Consider the following 17,743-nt stretch of genomic DNA (forward strand, 5'->3'; position numbering starts at 1 on the left):
TATTTAAAGAGAAACAAGTACAGATGGATATTTTGTTTATTACTTACACACACTTATCTCCAGCACAATATCCATGTCCAGAACAAATCCAAGGACAACCATCTCCTAAATAGACATTATCCAAAGCCCATGCATGGCCAGAATGTCTCATTGTTTCAATCCAACGAAACCTAGTTGATGGAGAACTGCAAACAGAATTTTTTTTTTTAAATAAATAAATAATATTTTGAAACTTACAATTGGAATTAAGGTGACTACAGTTTAAATTTGCCATTACAACAAAAATTGAAACATTTGTTTTAATGCTTCTTTTTCAGTCAAGAAGTTTTTTTTATTTTTAATACAAATTAAAATAAATTAATCCATGGCTTTACCATTAGATCAACACACATCCCATATTTGTTTTATGATTATATGACAACGAGACTTTAAGAAAAGTATTTAATAAATAAAAAATACATATTCATTAAAAAATAACGCTTCAGATCAAAGTATGTTCCAAATAAATCATTTTGTTAAGTGCTCCAGACATCTATGAAAATAGAGTTAAAAAGATAAGCTACTTCCATAAATGTAAAAAGAAAGTTAAATTACTTTTTAGAGGTAAAACAAAAGGTACGAAACTAAAGAAAAATTTTATCTTAGTTTAATTACAAAGTTAAAACCTCAGCAAAAAAAAAGTTAATAAATGCTTAAAATGCTGTCAAAGTTAACCTTTTCTTTGAAAAAAGCAGCTCAAAAAGTCTAAATAACTTTGATTAAATTATTGTACTATTTTCACATGCTAGGAATCAATTTCAATGTATTGAGTACCAAACCTAAATTATGCATTTTTACGCAGACAATATTTTAAGTTACAAAATCAGATGCAAAAACGTTCTTTTTCTGAATAAACATACTTATTTTTCTAAAAATTTGAATTGTTGAATCCCGAAATAGGTTGTTATCCGCAATCTGGAAAATATGGTCCCAATAGTTTCAACAAATGAACGGTCTAAAGTTTGATAACTATTATATGATTGAATAAAAACATCTATTTTTCATATATTAAGATTATTAAAAATATTTTCCACCACACAATAAACAAAAAACTTCCTTAATCAAAATTTTAAGAGCAGGGTATCAACGTACAGTGCTCTCTGCGGAAGATTGACTGTAATTCGAGTCCAGTTACTATATTGATCAGAAGAATGTATTGTTCCGGAAGAAAAACTAATGCAACCAACATCAGGAGGTAAACATGGAGGAGCCACGAGTGACCATGATCGGCCTTTGTCTAAAGAAAACTCAAGACGCACATTGAATGGGTTGACATGATACCCACAACCTAGATTGATGTCATATTGTAAGAAAGATGAAGGATGTATTTCAAAGTCCCAAGTTTCAGCATAATGTTCTTCAGCTAAAAAACAGAAGAAATTAAAATTTTGCACTTTATAAGCAAACATAAATTGAGAAAAAAAAAACATTGTGAAGAATAAAAGAATTTTGATTAAAATTTTGTACTCTACATAAAACATTAAGAATTTGATTATATTATAAGATAAAAAGAAAATTCAAGTACAAAATATACAATTCCTTGCCTTTTAATTCGAATTTTACTCTTTAGAATAGGCTTTCTAATTACATATTTAGAACTTATTTTTAATTTCATTTCTGAACATAATTACATTAAGATTCATATACATAAAAAAAATAAAAAACGACTTTTCAGATTGCTTAAAATAAAATTTAAGAATTATTTATTTCAAATATCATTTCAGTTACAGTACTTTTCAGATGATTTAAATAATAGTTTAAAATAAAGAAGCAATACATTTTCCTCATGATAATAAGCATAAGAAGAAAAAAAAATTATGTTATCACAGTGATATGTGACTATATTTAATTTAATTTCATTTTTTTTTTTGTAAATCAATTGTGATTATTCATCAGCTTCGTTCCATTTAATTGCATTCTCCCCCACTTAATTTATCTCAGCTCTTTTTTTTCTTCCTGTGATGGTTATTTTTTCGAATTCTCTTCATAATTTTTTAACGAATTCACTCTTTTGTCGTTCAGAGTCAGTTTCACTCCCCTTAGAATGATTCTTAATTTTGTCTTGTATTTTTTTCTTCTCTCTCAAGAGGATATTGCTCACCCTTTTTGGGGATCATATCTGACCTGTTCCAACTTCAATCCCCTTTCAAATGCAATCGTCCTTGCAAGCATGGGCAGGGGTCTGTCTAGGTTTTTCTGACAGGTACCTATTTTGTGAAAATTTAGACGTAATTTGTGAAAAATTAAAAATTATATTAAAAAATCAACACAAAAATATGGATTTATCGTTTCTTAAGGGATACAAAAATGAAATTTTAAGAATAAGTATTTTGTGAAACTACCGTTTCTCCTAAAATTGAATTTGTGAAACTACCGTTTTTCCTAAAGTTGAATTTGTGAAGGTACCGCTAAACGGTAGTAAATTCGGCCTAGACAGTCCCCTGATGGGGTAGCAAGTATTTAAATGCCTTATTTGGAAAGATATGCATGTCCATGCCTCTGATTGGTCAGGACTCATTTACACATCAGTTTTATTCATCAAATCAGCGGTGACTAATCCCTCATGGAGACTTTCTTCGCGCTTGCAGTCACTTGCTTCCAAGTCGTGTTGGATGATAGACTCTTCATAACAGTGCTAGGTTCCTTTTTTTCCTGATGCGTCAGCAAATATACCATATTGGAACTTGCTACGAAACTCCTTTTGCAAATCTATATGGCATGACGTTTTTTATTTGACCATGATTTTGGCCGTTGCCTTATTTTTTTTATGCATCTCATATTTTGATCTAGTAGGGGGAAAAACAGACTAAATAGATGTAATGTTACAGGAATCTTTGAATAGTCATTGCCTCGGTTGAAATTAAAGGAGATGATTAGATGATTGGACCTTTCTGATGTTTCACAAAATGTTCTCTCCGTTCTGCAATTCATGAAGGAGGAGTTTTAAATTGAAATCTTTCAACATTAGATTTTCTTTGGGATCTGTCTATTTGCTCCTGTATGCGTAAACTATTCCCTCTGTTCATGATGGTACCAGCAGTACAAGTCGTCATTTTGAAACTAAACCATGGTAACTCAAAAAAGCAAGTTTTTCAGGAGAGCGATTTCTAACTTTTCAAGATGGCGAATCGCGCCAATGACATAACGATTCATCTGCTCTCTAAATTAATTTTATGGAACTTATGAAGATAACACGTTTTTTTACACAAAATTACTCAAATATCTCATTATTCGATTTTTTTTGAGTTACTATGGTTTAGTTTCAAAGCGACGAAGTGTGAAGTCTCATAATAAAAGAATGCTCTTAACCATAAAGCACTTCTGGTATGAATTTCTTTCTGATAGTTACTGTTTGTTACTTCTTATAATTACTGTTTGAATAACCAAACTTATCTGTGTCGAATAGAGAAGGGTCACCAGTTTGTGATGAAGAATTGAACCAAGCCGAATGAGAAACTAATTTTAAATTTCCTTAAACTTTGCTCAGTGTCTGCGCTTGAGTTTGAACATGCCAAAAGTTCTTTCTCTTCATCATTATTTTTTAGTGATGATTTACACTGGTGCATCAGTCATATATTATGTTTTTCGTTAATCTGACCATGAACCTGCAGCCGTGGATCAATATTGTTGGCACAACCAGCATCAAATCGGTATTCTTTCACAGTCAGGCCAAAACTTCTCATTGTCTTTTTACCACTCTAAATTTTGTCATATTAATCGATTTTTTAAAAGCGACCAATCTTGCATTATTTCGGCTATTTCTTTTATCATTATCTAATAATTTTTTTCTCTACCTTCACTGATACACCAAGGCGGTATGTTGTATTCATTTAGTTCATGGGGATTTACACATACCAATTGCAATAGATATAATTATTGAAAGATAGTCCTTCTCCTCATCACTTTGCTTTATATCAAATCAAAATCCATTTTTTTGCTACTTGAGCATACCAAATACGATTTCTTACAATTTTCTGAGCCTGAGCACTTATTGACTTTTTCAGCTTTTTATATACTTCTTGTCAATTTTAATGCAGAATAATATATAATTATTATCATTAGCCACAAATATTCCACTGGTACAGATGTAATATCCAAAGAGAACTATATCTAGTTATATGTCATTACAACTAAATTTTATGAATTATTAATTTAAAAAAATATATAAAAAGTAGTTTAACAATAATCCTATTTATAACACAAATATGACAATTTCATCTCTAAACAATATTCAGTGTTTAAAACAAAGTACAAAAGTAAAAAAGATATACTGTGATCAGCAGCAAATGTTAATGCACGTCCAGCGGCTGCACAGCCAGCTCTAGGAGCCCCATGTTGAGTCAAAAACCAGTTTTCAATTGTAATTGGATTGAAATTATCTTGGAATCCCTTGGCATTTTTGTGATTTCCAAGAACTTGAATATTATCAATGGCCCATTGTGAATTTTCTTTCCCTATAGGATAAAAAAATTATTAACACTTCTCATTAGTAAAATAGTTATTATATGTTTAGACAGTATTTAAAAACAAAAAGTTTTTGAAATAAATTAGTAGCAATAATGAAAAATGTATGAGACGTTTTATAAATTTATAATTACATAAGTATCACAAAAAAATTAATTTTAAGAACTGATCTAATAAAGTAATAGTCTGTCGTGTTTAATGTAGCTTTTTTGAAGAATTTGCTGTTCAGGAAAGTTTTTGTCAAACTCTGCTCTATCTCCTAATAACAAAAAGTTTGAAAAAAATTTCTGAATCTTCTTTGGCTAGGTGGTCTCTCAAGGTTGATAAATTACAGACTCGATGACAATACAATGTTAATACATAATAATTAATATTGACTTATCCATGAAAGTTGTACAAACCTCTAATTCCCATTGGTTGCCACCATCTAAAAGATGTACTGCTTGATTTTGCTTCCTTTGGAAAAGGCAACTCAACAGATGTTGGTTTAAGACTAAAAACTTCATAATCAAGTTCTCTGAGAGTATTCCATGTGAGTCCGTGGTCAGTTGAAAATTGCACAAACACATTTTCTTTACGGTTTAGAGGTCTTCGGCACGTTGCTGTATTCTGAACGCTTCCCAACTGAATAATGAACTGTAAAGTTCTTTAAAATAACATTAACTTGTGCTTGTTGCAATACAAAATTCAGTTAACAAATATAAAGATACACATACAAATGAAGTTGACAATTTAACCTACTTTAAGTTTGAAGTATCCAAATCCATAGTGTGAGCAAGTCGATAGCCAGTTTTGCCAAAGTAAAGGGAATTTCCTAGAGAAAGATTTCCACAACCAAGACCAAGCAGCCCACCAAATACCTCCCATTTGGTAAAAATGTCAGATGTATCGTCAAAGCGATCAACCATTCCAGCAGGATTTTGTTGAATACTGCTGCATGTAGGACCTGCCAAATATTTTTAATTACACACATAAAAATTTTATTTAATGTTTATTAGTTACTGTGAAAGAATTTCTCATACACATAGTGAATTTATTGTAATTAATTGTCCCCTTTAAAAACCCTGTTGACTCTAACCTAAATCAATTACTACCATATATATCGGTGTATAAATTGACCTGCTGTTTAAGTAGGTCTCATTATTTTTCATTATAAGATAGAAGATTTCTGGTATGCCGGGTGTATAAGTTGATGACTTAAAAAACCAAGTATGAAAATTTCTATAACTAAAATACCCTTCAAGGATAAAATTCAATTTTTTTGGAATAAATGCTTGATGAAAACAGAAAAAAAACTATTGCAAAAATGGGAAATAGGAATTACGCTGCTCCTATAAATGTCATGTGACACAAATAATACTAAATGAAAGGCAAAATGTTGATTTAAATGTTATTAAAAAACCTTTTTAAAAGTGTGGAACTTCGAATTCCTTGAATGGGGAAAAAAACAATTTTTTGTGGAACTCAGCAGATGAGGATGAAATACAATCCATTGAAGAGGAATCTGTATAGCAATACTGTTAATGTTATCCAACACATTGAGTAACATTTTTTTGAAATACTCTTAAATAAATTATCTTAACTTTTTTTATTCTTAATTTTTTTCTGAATGTAATTTAGAGCTTTGTTTCTAAAAAAAACCTTTATATGTAAAGAAAATAAAAGAGGAAATGCATAATTAATTGCAAATAACATATTAAAAATACATATACACATAGATTGATACAGATTCATCTATCTCTTTCAATATCTCAAGATCAACAAATGTTAAGCTTTATCACTAGTGTATAAGTTAACCCCACGATTTTCTGAAAATTTTGGGGGTTTGACTAGTACATTGATACATATGGTACATAACTTTGTATTAGGACAAAATTGTTTTATAAAAGGAATACATTAGAATGAAAGTAAATTATGCATAATAATTATCTTTTGTTATAACACAAAAACATCTCATGGTTAGTGGGATATTAATCAAACTTCAACCTATGATATGTTGCATTTTAGGTGTGTTTAATATAAAAAATGTGATCAATACAATCAGTGACCACTCAGGATAGAAAGCTAACAAATGCATAGTTTGCATTTAAAAGCATGAGACTGAAATTTCAAATTCAAGTTTTTAAGCTCCGTTATAATATGAAATTAACTATTAAAATGTAAATATTCCTCCTCCTTCTCTTCATCTCAATAACTCTAAATTGAGATTGATACTGATACCAAGTATGAAAGTGCAAGTAACAAATGATATATCATCTACAATGTCTTGACATTATTGAAATATTTAAAATAGATAAATGCATAATTATTTTATATTAGTACTAATGCAGAATGTAAAGAATGTAGAAAATAAAATCAGAAAAATTCAATTGTGTTAAAATAAAAATTATAGAAATAAATGGCCTTAGAGCATTGTTTCTCAACCTTGGGATTATTTGTATTAGAAATATTAAAAATTTTACTTATATTTAAATAGTTTAGGCTGAAAATATTTTTTTACTGTAGAGAGTATGTTAATGATCAAGAGCAAACTAATCAAAATAATGTTTAACTGCCACAACTTTGCAATTATAAAAAGTATGCCAATACTTGAAATTACTAAATTTGTCTGTCTGTGATAAAACAGCGAATTATTTTACCATTGTATAAATTGGGTTGAGAAATTAGAAAATTTTATGCGGTATATAAATGTTTATAACATATACCTTAATAATAAATATGTTATTTCATTTAAATGAATTATACAATATTAAAATTTTTAATATATATAAGAAAAGCTCAATATAATGAGTATGACAAATTACAAAAAGCATGGTATTAGGATAAATTTTCAAGACAGCATTATGTTTAAAAGAGTTAAAAATTACTTGCCTTCTTCTGTTACGAGAACACTTTTTGCTGAGAAAATTTTTTTTATGCTGTTTAAGCGAGCAATATTATACAAAGAAAGGCATAAATGGAAGAAGTTTTATTTATTTCAGGTACCAATACAGGGAAGCAAAAACGTGAACCCGTTTCCTTCCTAAACAATGCGCTTGCGATCACTGGCTAAGTCATCTTCTTACATACAAAAGAAAAGCCGTTACTTTTATCTTCTTACTTTCTTTCTTACAAAAGAAAAGCAGCTACTTTTAGAAATCCTGCAGTGCACTTCAAGAAATGTTCCTTTTATTTACCACATACATTTATTAACCGGATGAATGTTTTAAAAATTGAAGGCATGGCTAAACTATCTTCAAATTGATATGATACACTTTAGATTTTGTTTCAAACAACTCAGTTAATACATATATTAGTTTTTTTTAAGACAAAGTTCTTGCCAGAATAAACAAGTCAGAAATAAAAATCATTACTTAGAAGTTTACTTGTAGCTTAATTACATTAATTACCTTGATAACCAGGATCACAAATGCAGATTTGATTTTCGCACATACCATGGCCTGAACAATGTAAAGGACAAGGGTAGCCTATGTAAAATTCATCAATAGCAAAAGGTGTTAACTGACCAAATTTACCAGAAATCTGGACTTGTTGTTTCCATCTTAGTAAAGTTTGTCTAAAAAATAATTTCAAAAGTTTACTATAATAATAATTAAAAATAAAGATATTGATAACTAATCAGTTTTATTTTAAAAATTTTAAGCTAGTTTTAATCAAAAATTCTAATCAGTACATATTTTCAAAATTTTAAGCAAAATCTATTAAAACTATACACATATTTAAAATTGTCAATTTATAGACACACATATCATACCCATTACTCTATATAAACAATTTTCGAAACACTCTAATGGGAAATAAATTTTTAACTTTTCTACAATTAATAATTAAGAAAGCAAAAACAGTAATTGCTCAATTAACCTGAAAATGTGCATATGAAAAGCCCAAATGTGGGTGTTTAACTGTTTATTTGCAATTGGTAAACATAAATTATAAATAATGCTTTTCACATACATTTATATGAATGAAATAAAACATACAAATGTTAATTCTTTCATTCTACAGGAAGCTTATTATTACACATAATTGAATATTTATTTCCTTGAGATGCAATAAAAATCAAAGAGCAGACATAAACATTAGTAAAGTAATCTCAGTCGCATTATAAACTACAGTCAAATTTTTCTAATGCAAAATGCAGTTTTTTTTTTTAACAAGCAACAAGATTACATGAAATCTTAAGTATAAGATGGGCACATAAGCCAGTGCGATAAACCATCCAAAATAGGAAGGCTTATTTCCTCTAGAAATGGTGACAGATCTAATTGACCTGATATATTAGAAAATACCACCCAAGTATTGTGTCTTAACATATTAAGGGTGCTCCACCACCATTCTCGTTCATCCCTTAAACTAGTGCACGAATCATTTCAGGACATGTTAAAATCAATGTCTCTCTCATATTTATGATATGGTTTAGAAAGTTTGTGTTCATCGAGTAAAAGTAGCAAACAGCCGAAAAACACTAAAACTCCAGGATTTTTACCCACAACTATATCATTATTTGGAACAAATGAAAGGTTAAAAAGATAGTTGAAACACAAACATAACGTCGAGATAACATTTCTTGTGAATGACTTGTTGTACAAAAAGCAGGCTCATCAAAACAGAATAGGCTTCATCTTCCCTTTCTTCACGAAGAAATCTCTTGGATGATGTAAGTAATCCTCTTAAGCACGGATAAGACTCTGATGAGTACAATTATTCCTTAAATTCATTACTGTCAGTTTTACACTCTTTATTTTTCAATACATGTGCCTCACATCCTTTTCACATTTTGCATCCTTTATTAAAGCACCATCTCAAGACAATACCTAGTTAGAAATAAGGTCTACAGATTACGAAGAATCATTACTGGAATCAACTAAAATTTTGAGATCTCCCTTTTTTCCAGTTTCTAAAAATAGAGGATGAGCACAAAATTGAACAGTTGTCTTCAATATCCATTTCTGAATCAGAATCATTTAAAGAGTTTAGTTTATTAACAAGGAAATTAATTTTTTAAGAACAACTATTGGCTCCTTATACAAGCAAGAATTAGTGAAGTGCATTTATCCTTTTCTGAAATTTTTCGACTCCAAACTTTAGTTTTTTCATTTATAAGTTCTCGACTAAATTTTGTTTTCTTCCGATTCACTCGGAAATACAGTCTGTATTTGTGAAGTTATATCACATCTACCTTTCTGTGAATGTTCACTACAAACCTCAAAATCTTCATAAACATCCTATGTTCATTGAGGATCGATTTGAAACAAAGCTTTATCATATTCTATTTCAACCTTTTTTTTTACACTTTGCTTTGTTGTAAAGTATCAGAGTCTAAAAATATAACATATGTAAAGTTATCAGTCTAAAATTTTGACTTTTCCTTCTTAATCACATAAATCATTAGATCCACCACATTGTATGTCATTTGATGATTCGTGAGTCTTGTCAATTTTAAATTCTTTAGCTAAATTGAAAATTTTATTAAAGAAACACCAATAGTAATCTGCAAGTACATGTAGAGCACAAGGCAGATTATCATAAAAAATGATTTAGAATAACAAACTGGCTCATGTAAACATTTCTTAATAATTCCTCATATTGAAATAAGCGATATTTTTTTTAATTCGAAATCGTTTTGAACATGGATGTAAATGAAGTTCTCCGTTAAAGTTCGTCCCCTAAAAGAAGTGAAGTAGTAACTACATTTCAAAAGTAGTTTGTAGTCACAACATTTAAAAAATAGTATAGTAAACTACGTTTGTAAAGTAATTGTGGCTAACTGAAAAAATAATGTAATTTTTCTGACCACTGTGTATACTTCATTGATAAGGGAAAGAAGTACAATTCGCAAAAATTACTAATTCAAACAATTTGTAAACAATAACAAATGCTTAAGATCTAACAATTTAATTTTAGTTTAAAAAAAAAAGAACTTACTTTTGAGCCAAATGATGTGTAACAGGAACCAGAACCCGTCTCCAGGTTCCATACAAACCAGAATAATAAATAGAAGCTTCATGGGCATGGCTATAACATTGAACACCAGAGTAACACTGTTCTTCTACTATAGACCATGACACTCCATTATCATGAGAATATTCCAATTCAACAGCACTTGCCCAGTCAAATTTATCACTGCAGCCTACATTTATCTAGATATTTTAAAAATTTCAATCAATAAAAACCTGAAAACTCTCTTATTTATTAAGAAAATTAATCAATAATTTGCATAAGTAGGGTAAATTAATCATGAAAATAAATAATTTTTTATAAGTTTTCAAAACCTTTATAAAGAAAAAATAAATTATATTCAGAAATATACTTCAAAAGTTAAAGATTCAAATTACACTTTATACTAAAACTTCATGGCCGGGATAGCGTGCTTCGCAGAGTGCTGGACTCACATTCATGAAAATGGGTGTTCGAATCCAGACGGCCGAAGACTCCCTGTTTAGTAAATGCTGACCAGTGCATGTTAAATCTGTCAGGTCATAACGGCCTGTATGTTCCCATAATAAATAATATCTCTGGAGGTTCTGGATTGGAGATTGATCGTTCTCTGATTCAGGTCAAAATTACGATCCGTAAATTAATGAATGGAAGTATGAATTGGTCCTCTCTATAAATGGGTGTGACGTATGGATGTGGCAGAAGTCGAATTCTTGGTCATTGGTGGCACCACTGGAAAACAAGAACAATCGCACCCCTAAGCCTTAATGGCCTACACCAACAACTATAACTCTATTTTCGATCAAAAGAATTGCGAACATGTTTGATGATATTTTTTAAAGAATGGAAAAACATTAAATATATTACCTTAAACATAATAACTTGGCCTTCCCTCAAAAATAGAGGTCTTGTAATGAGAAACTTAAACTTTTCTCCTCCATTTAACAACAGTACCTTTTTGGTTGAATTACAATAATGTTGCATAACAGATTTTGATATAGCAGATACAAGCTTTTGTTCTTCTGGTGCAGCACCCTGCAAACAAATCAGGAAACGAAACATTATTTTGCAACGAATAAAAAAGTAAAAGAAAAATTAACAACACTTTTTCCATAATTTCTTATTCATTCTAATGTTTGTAATTTTTAAAAAAAGTTGTAATCTCTCTGGCATTATGGTGATCTTTTTTTTACTGTGTAGAAACACAAAAATGTATATGTAATTAATACTTTTGAAAAACTAATATTAAACAATGAAGTGAAAGTTAATTATCTGATCAATAAAAAACTTAACATAGAACAGTTTTAGGGCAATATGTTTTCATTGTTTATTTATTAATTTAATCTTTATAAATTTCATAGAAATTTTAAATAATTTTTCCCAATATTAGATCTTTTTAATAATTAATTTGAAAAACATTTAATTTCCTCCCAAATACATTAAAAAACTACAAAGATCAATTTACACCATAGATTACATAAAAGGATGAAAACTATCAAAATAGAGTAAGTAGGAAGTAAAACTACATCCTATTCACATGATTTTTTTTAACAAGCTAATTTTTTCACCACATTACATCATATGATAGGGAGCTTACTGTATACATATATACTGTGAAATCTTTGATTATTATGCATTTCATGTACTTTGATTAATACAAATTTCATATAATTTAAAAACATTTGATTTATACAGATTTTTATTCCAAACCAATAAATCACAGAATTTTCCAATATTACACAATTCTTAATTTCACTATGTTTAATGTTTGGAGATAACAGTTTTTAGAGCTTTATTATATACCATTGAAATATATGTAAAAAAAACAAAGACAAGGCTAAAAAAAAAAAGATGCATAGTAACAAAAAAAACTAAATTTGAGGTAGTAATCCAGAGTAAAAACAATTTAATCGTTATGCTGAATCAATTAAGCAATGCTATTCAAAACAAATATCATAAGGCTATTGTGAAAATATTTTATGTTTTCTATGTGTGCGTAAGTAATGTTAGGAAATACAACAGAGTCAGAATTAAAGGATTACGCTATAAAAGGAACTACATATAACCAACAAGAGCTAAAAACTGGTTTAGGTAAATCTAAACATTTTTTTTTCGGTCTACATTATTTTTGGTCTTTGAATAAAGCTAATCTAGCTGGAAATTGTTTAATCTTAAATTTAAAAAAACAAATTAGATTAGACTTTTATTTTTCTGCTTATATTGCCAACATGAGAAAAGACATATTTTTGGTTTTGTAATCACATATGCATAAATATTTTAAAGACAAACAAATCACAAGAATTCTTTACAAGAGAAATGTGAAAATGAATAGTTATTGTCACAATTTTATTATTTACTTGCTGCATTATTTCTAAATTTTCTGGTTTTGAAGATTCTGCATTTAAGTAAAGGTCATCTAAAGCCCACTGGTCTTTTCCTTCACCAGAATGCTGGGGCTGCCACCATCTTACCCTTGTACTATAAGTCCGAGCAGTAAGGGGTAAAGTAACATGTTCCAATCTATAAATATACGATAATTAATCAAATAGACTTAATGCAAAATTGGAAAAACATTTATCAATCAGAAAAGAAAATTAAATTATTAAATTCTAATGGTTTTGGAGAACTCAGTTAAAAATCTCTGCTAGATATATATTTTAAACAAAATAATAATGTAAAAAGAGGTATGCTATTATGTAAAACAAAAAAATGAAACAATAATTGAGAATAAAAATAAAAACATATTAGCTCTGTGGAAGGGATTTTTCTATAGTATACACATCTTTAAGAGTTCTAAAAATGTTTTCAGTTAATTTATGTTTGTTAATAGAAGTATAGAAACAGTTCTCAGAGTCCTTAATTGTGAACTGTTTCTATACTTCAACTGCAAACTGTTCTTTAGTTATCTAATTGGCTTACATTTAAAAAATCTAAGAAAGACCACCCAGACCCCTTTTGATTTCTAAGGATAGCCATTTTAGGTTTTTGTAGTGTTAACAATTCTTAAAAAATTAAAGACGTGTTTAATAAACTGTAGCAAGAGAAATTTTATTGTAACATTAGATTAATTTAGTAAAATAAAAATTTAATAGTCTACCTTGATGCTCTATAGTTTCCAGGATCAAGTTCTTTTAATAAACTCCAAGATATACCTGCATCATTAGAATACTGAACAAGAACTCCCTCATCCTTTTGGGATGCATTATTACAGGTAGAGGGATCTCCTCCTCCAATACGAATAAAGAATTGCATAAAATCGGTGGTTTCTGTATTCATATCACTTGTAACTAACTGCCTTATTCCATCCTATAATACAAAGATTAATTAAAAAACTTTTTAATCCAATTAAAATAACACCATTTAATAAATAGAAAAACTATTTCAACAAAGAAAAAACTAAGACACTCCAGTGACATACAGCTGCCAGCTAAAGAGGCAAGGAGGTCAGCATTATGCATCAGATGCCAAACATGAGCATGCAAATTCTTAAGCCTCCACAAAATAAAACATTTATACATTGTTAATAACTGGATATGAAACAATTATTTCATAGCATCAAAATGTCGATGACATAACACAAAAAACTCAGTTCCATAAGTAAATGCAGGATGAAGCAAATAAAAGTGGCCCAGACAAGACACTGATCTGTTAGTGTGTGATTACTTTTTGTTGGGAACCCTAAAGTCTAAGGTGTATTGCAATAACCTGCATAGTCATCAAGAACTGCAGTAAATCACTTCTGATGAGATTATTGCAATTCCAAAAGCCTAGATTTGATCTGCCTCCTGCAACTTATTGACCAAGTCCCAAAAGTGCCAAGAGATGAATGGTGATCCTTTTCAACATTTGCTATAAGGAGGTTAGCGAAATATTTATTTTCCTTTGCTGTGTTTCGTTTCAACAAAGAATTCTGTTCTTGGGGTTACTTCCTTTTGCTCCACCCTGTAGATTATTTTTAACGTCATAAATTCATATACCTGATAGAAGTAAAGTGCAGATCCAGACCCAATAGGACCACATCCTTCATCAGCAGCCATAACACTTCCACCACTAACGTCAAAATTTGCTTTAGCAAGTTCATCAGGAGTTTCAAATTTCTTAATCATCTTGTTTTTCAATTTATCTTGGGGTACACAGCTTTTGCCAAAAAACCCATCATCACAACTACAATTATAGGAAAAGATAGATGTAATACATAACAAGAAATGTTTCTTTTTTATAAATAAGTAAAAATATTTAACCACCATTATGCAAAAATTCGAATAAAACTAAACTAAATTGAAGCTGATTTTTTTTAATTCTTGGTTTTATTCTTCAAATTATGGCATAATTAATTTGGTTGGTGTTTAGAAAACTAACAGGCTTCCTATAATTTTAATTCAAAATCAATGATTTTTATTTATTTATTTTTGTTATCGAAACATTCATCGAGTTTGTCGCATTTTTTCTCTTCAAAACTTCACTTGACAAACACATTTAGTTTTTAAAAATGTGATTTATTTAAATTTATAATCAGTATCAACAGTTTTGATGAATTTTGTTTTCACTTCATTGAAACAATCTCACAGCAGCTTTCTACCAAATCTGTATTTTATAAACTATTTTCTCTGAAAATATATGCTTTAATTTCTTTCATTTCTTACTATTTATTAGAAAAACATACCAAGCGTTCATTGTTTCTATATCACCAGAATCGGATCATTCTCTTAGTAAAAATGTATTTCTTATATTCATCATATTTTTGTCAAAAATAATTAAATAAAAGATGTATAAAAACATTAAAGCATAAAAAATAAGATTATTATAATTTCTAATAAGACGAAAAATATTTTTCAATTAAGGTTTAAAGGAATAGAATTTTTATTTTAAAAAAATAAAATGTTACAAACCTAAACAATTTAAAACATGACACATATTCAGTTGTAAAAAGAAAATTTTTATTCACTCACACACAAGAGCCATCAGAACACCTTCCATGACCACTGCACATGTCTTTGCATTGGGGTCCAATGTATAAATTATCCAATGCCCAATTATCACTGGTATCAAACTCATGTTGGATAAAGCGAAATCTAGTTGAGCTCGACCTGTTTTGAAAATGATTGAGAACAGAAAAGTATTTACTTCCAAAATTTCTAATTAAAATATTTTAACCATCGAAGTATATAGTCTTTCAAGAAAACTTTTAGATTGACTGTACTTAAAAATATAAATAACACTACTTTTTATGATATTTTAAAATTATATTATTAACTCCTAATTGTTTGCTTCTTTTTCTCCATTCATTGATAAACCAGAAATTGTCTTTTAAATAATTGTAAATTTCTTTTTATTACTAATTAAAAGAACTAAAGAAAATTAAAATGCATTCTTACCTAATTATAGTTTTGATTTCCTTTTAAATGTATAAAGTCTTAAGCAAATTTCAAAATATTTTAGTTTACAGTTTAATTAGTGTAAATTTAAAATTTGCATTACTGTTAATTTCCTATTATATGCTTCTTTTCCCCTTGCAATAAAGACCTGAAATTAAACTTTAAACAATTGTAAATTTAATTTTATTGAAAAAGAAAATAAGTAATTAAAAAGATATTAAAATATGAAATAAATATAAAATATAAAAATTTAAAAATCTAAAATATCTGTAGAAAGTCTGTAGTTATTTTAATATATAAAAGAAATTCATTGCTCTTTGCCAAACACAAGCTGCATAAAAATATAAAGTCATTGTAATATATTCCAAAACATCAAAACTTTATCTACATACCACGTTGCAGGTAAGAGGCTGACTGTCACCCGTTTCCATTTACTATATTCAGTTGCATCATAGACTGTTCCTTTCGTGAAAACTCCATTACAACTTCCATTCGATGGTAAACAAGGCTTATAAACAGGAAACCAATTCATTCCATGATTTGTTGAAAATTCCAACCTAACCTAAATTGCAAGCAAATGATTTTCTATTCAAATATAATGTTAAATTGACAGAAATATTCAAAACTTAAATGATATAAAAATAAAAACAACTAAGATTAATCTAGTTAAAATTATCTGAAATGCAATTACCTGATTGTTTTTCTCTGTTGAGAATACAGTGCCACAACCCATTAATAAATCAAACTGCACCATGTAAGAGGGTCCAACGGTGATAGATTTAGTTTCTAAAGATCTAGTTACTCCATTATAAACTTCTTCGTCAAACCTAGAACACCATCAATAACAATGAGTTATAATATTACCATAAAATTCCAAGATAAATTCTTCTCATCCTTCTTTCAAAGTGATCCATTTCTATTTTAAGAAATATTGTTAAATACAGCTCCGAATTTTTATTATAAAAAATTTTAATAAAAGCAGTTAATTCTTCATTGGTAAGTATGCAGAATTAGGATAGTAGGATGAATAATTTTACAATAATAGGATGAATGTTGTAGGTAATAGGATGCATGACACAAAGTGATAACTGCAACATATTAGTAATTTAAAAGAACATATTCACATCCAAAATGTTCTTCATTCTTTTTAAAAATAGAATAGTAACCAGATTTAAAAAATGCCCAATATTTTTAGACATAAAAGGTTTAGAAATATTTTTAAAGTTTGAAGGATACACTACTGTAACTTTTCAAATTAACATTTGATTATTATTTTTACTATCAAATTATATTTTTACAAAATGAGCATATAACAAAATAATGAGTCAGCGTGCATGAACCTGGAATATTGTGGATAAGAATGGTAGTATTAACAAAAACAAAGTTTAACATGAAAGAACAATATGGGGTAAATTAATCCAACAATTTGTTTTTGCATTTATTTTAATACATAAGTTAACCAAAGGCAAAAACAATAATTCATTCCCTCAATAAAAACAATAATTCATATTTCATTTCAGGGACGTTAAAATTTTTGATAATATATATACAGTGAAACCTCCTGTTATGGACACTCCTGCAAAACGGACGCCTCTCAATACGGACATATTTTTAATTCCCCGGGAATCTTCTATGAATAAACCATTACGTACATTCTCCGCAAAGCGGACACTCCCGTAACCGGACGCGGACAGTCATTTTGGTCCTGAAACGTTGTTTTTTATCTCTACAAACCGGACACTACTTTTTCTAAATAAATNCAGTGTTTCCCAAAGTGTGGTACGCGTACCCCCAGGGGTACGGGAACAGTTTAGCAGGGGTACGCGTTCTTATGCGAAATATCTTGCAACAAACGAAAATTACAAAAAATTTTATTTAAAAACAAAGCTAGCCATGAAAATTTACGATTACGTATTTTTCTATTGGAT

The 17,743-nt window shown here is 28.9% G+C and overlaps 1 protein-coding gene across 2 annotated transcripts in view; it reads right to left on the bottom strand.

Annotated features, from left to right (window-relative positions):
* LOC107453741 (reelin) overlaps positions 1–17,743 on the bottom strand; it is an 86,873-nt gene that overhangs the window by 42,161 nt on the left and 26,969 nt on the right. For both annotated transcript variants that reach the window (XM_071177456.1, XM_043042204.2), the window contains exons 20-33: positions 16,507–16,642; positions 16,208–16,377; positions 15,390–15,527; positions 14,418–14,604; positions 13,538–13,746; positions 12,798–12,960; positions 11,308–11,475; positions 10,429–10,643; positions 7,893–8,059; positions 5,245–5,449; positions 4,905–5,149; positions 4,311–4,493; positions 1,132–1,402; positions 48–185 (exon numbers count right to left, since the gene is read on the bottom strand). In XM_071177456.1, coding sequence (XP_071033557.1) covers positions 48–185; positions 1,132–1,402; positions 4,311–4,493; positions 4,905–5,149; positions 5,245–5,449; positions 7,893–8,059; positions 10,429–10,643; positions 11,308–11,475; positions 12,798–12,960; positions 13,538–13,746; positions 14,418–14,604; positions 15,390–15,527; positions 16,208–16,377; positions 16,507–16,642 — 2,595 coding nt within the window. The remainder of the gene's footprint in view (positions 1–47; positions 186–1,131; positions 1,403–4,310; positions 4,494–4,904; positions 5,150–5,244; positions 5,450–7,892; positions 8,060–10,428; positions 10,644–11,307; positions 11,476–12,797; positions 12,961–13,537; positions 13,747–14,417; positions 14,605–15,389; positions 15,528–16,207; positions 16,378–16,506; positions 16,643–17,743) is intronic.

This window comes from Parasteatoda tepidariorum, chromosome 2, assembly GCF_043381705.1.
Source record: "Parasteatoda tepidariorum isolate YZ-2023 chromosome 2, CAS_Ptep_4.0, whole genome shotgun sequence".
NCBI classification, from domain to species: domain Eukaryota; kingdom Metazoa; phylum Arthropoda; class Arachnida; order Araneae; family Theridiidae; genus Parasteatoda; species Parasteatoda tepidariorum.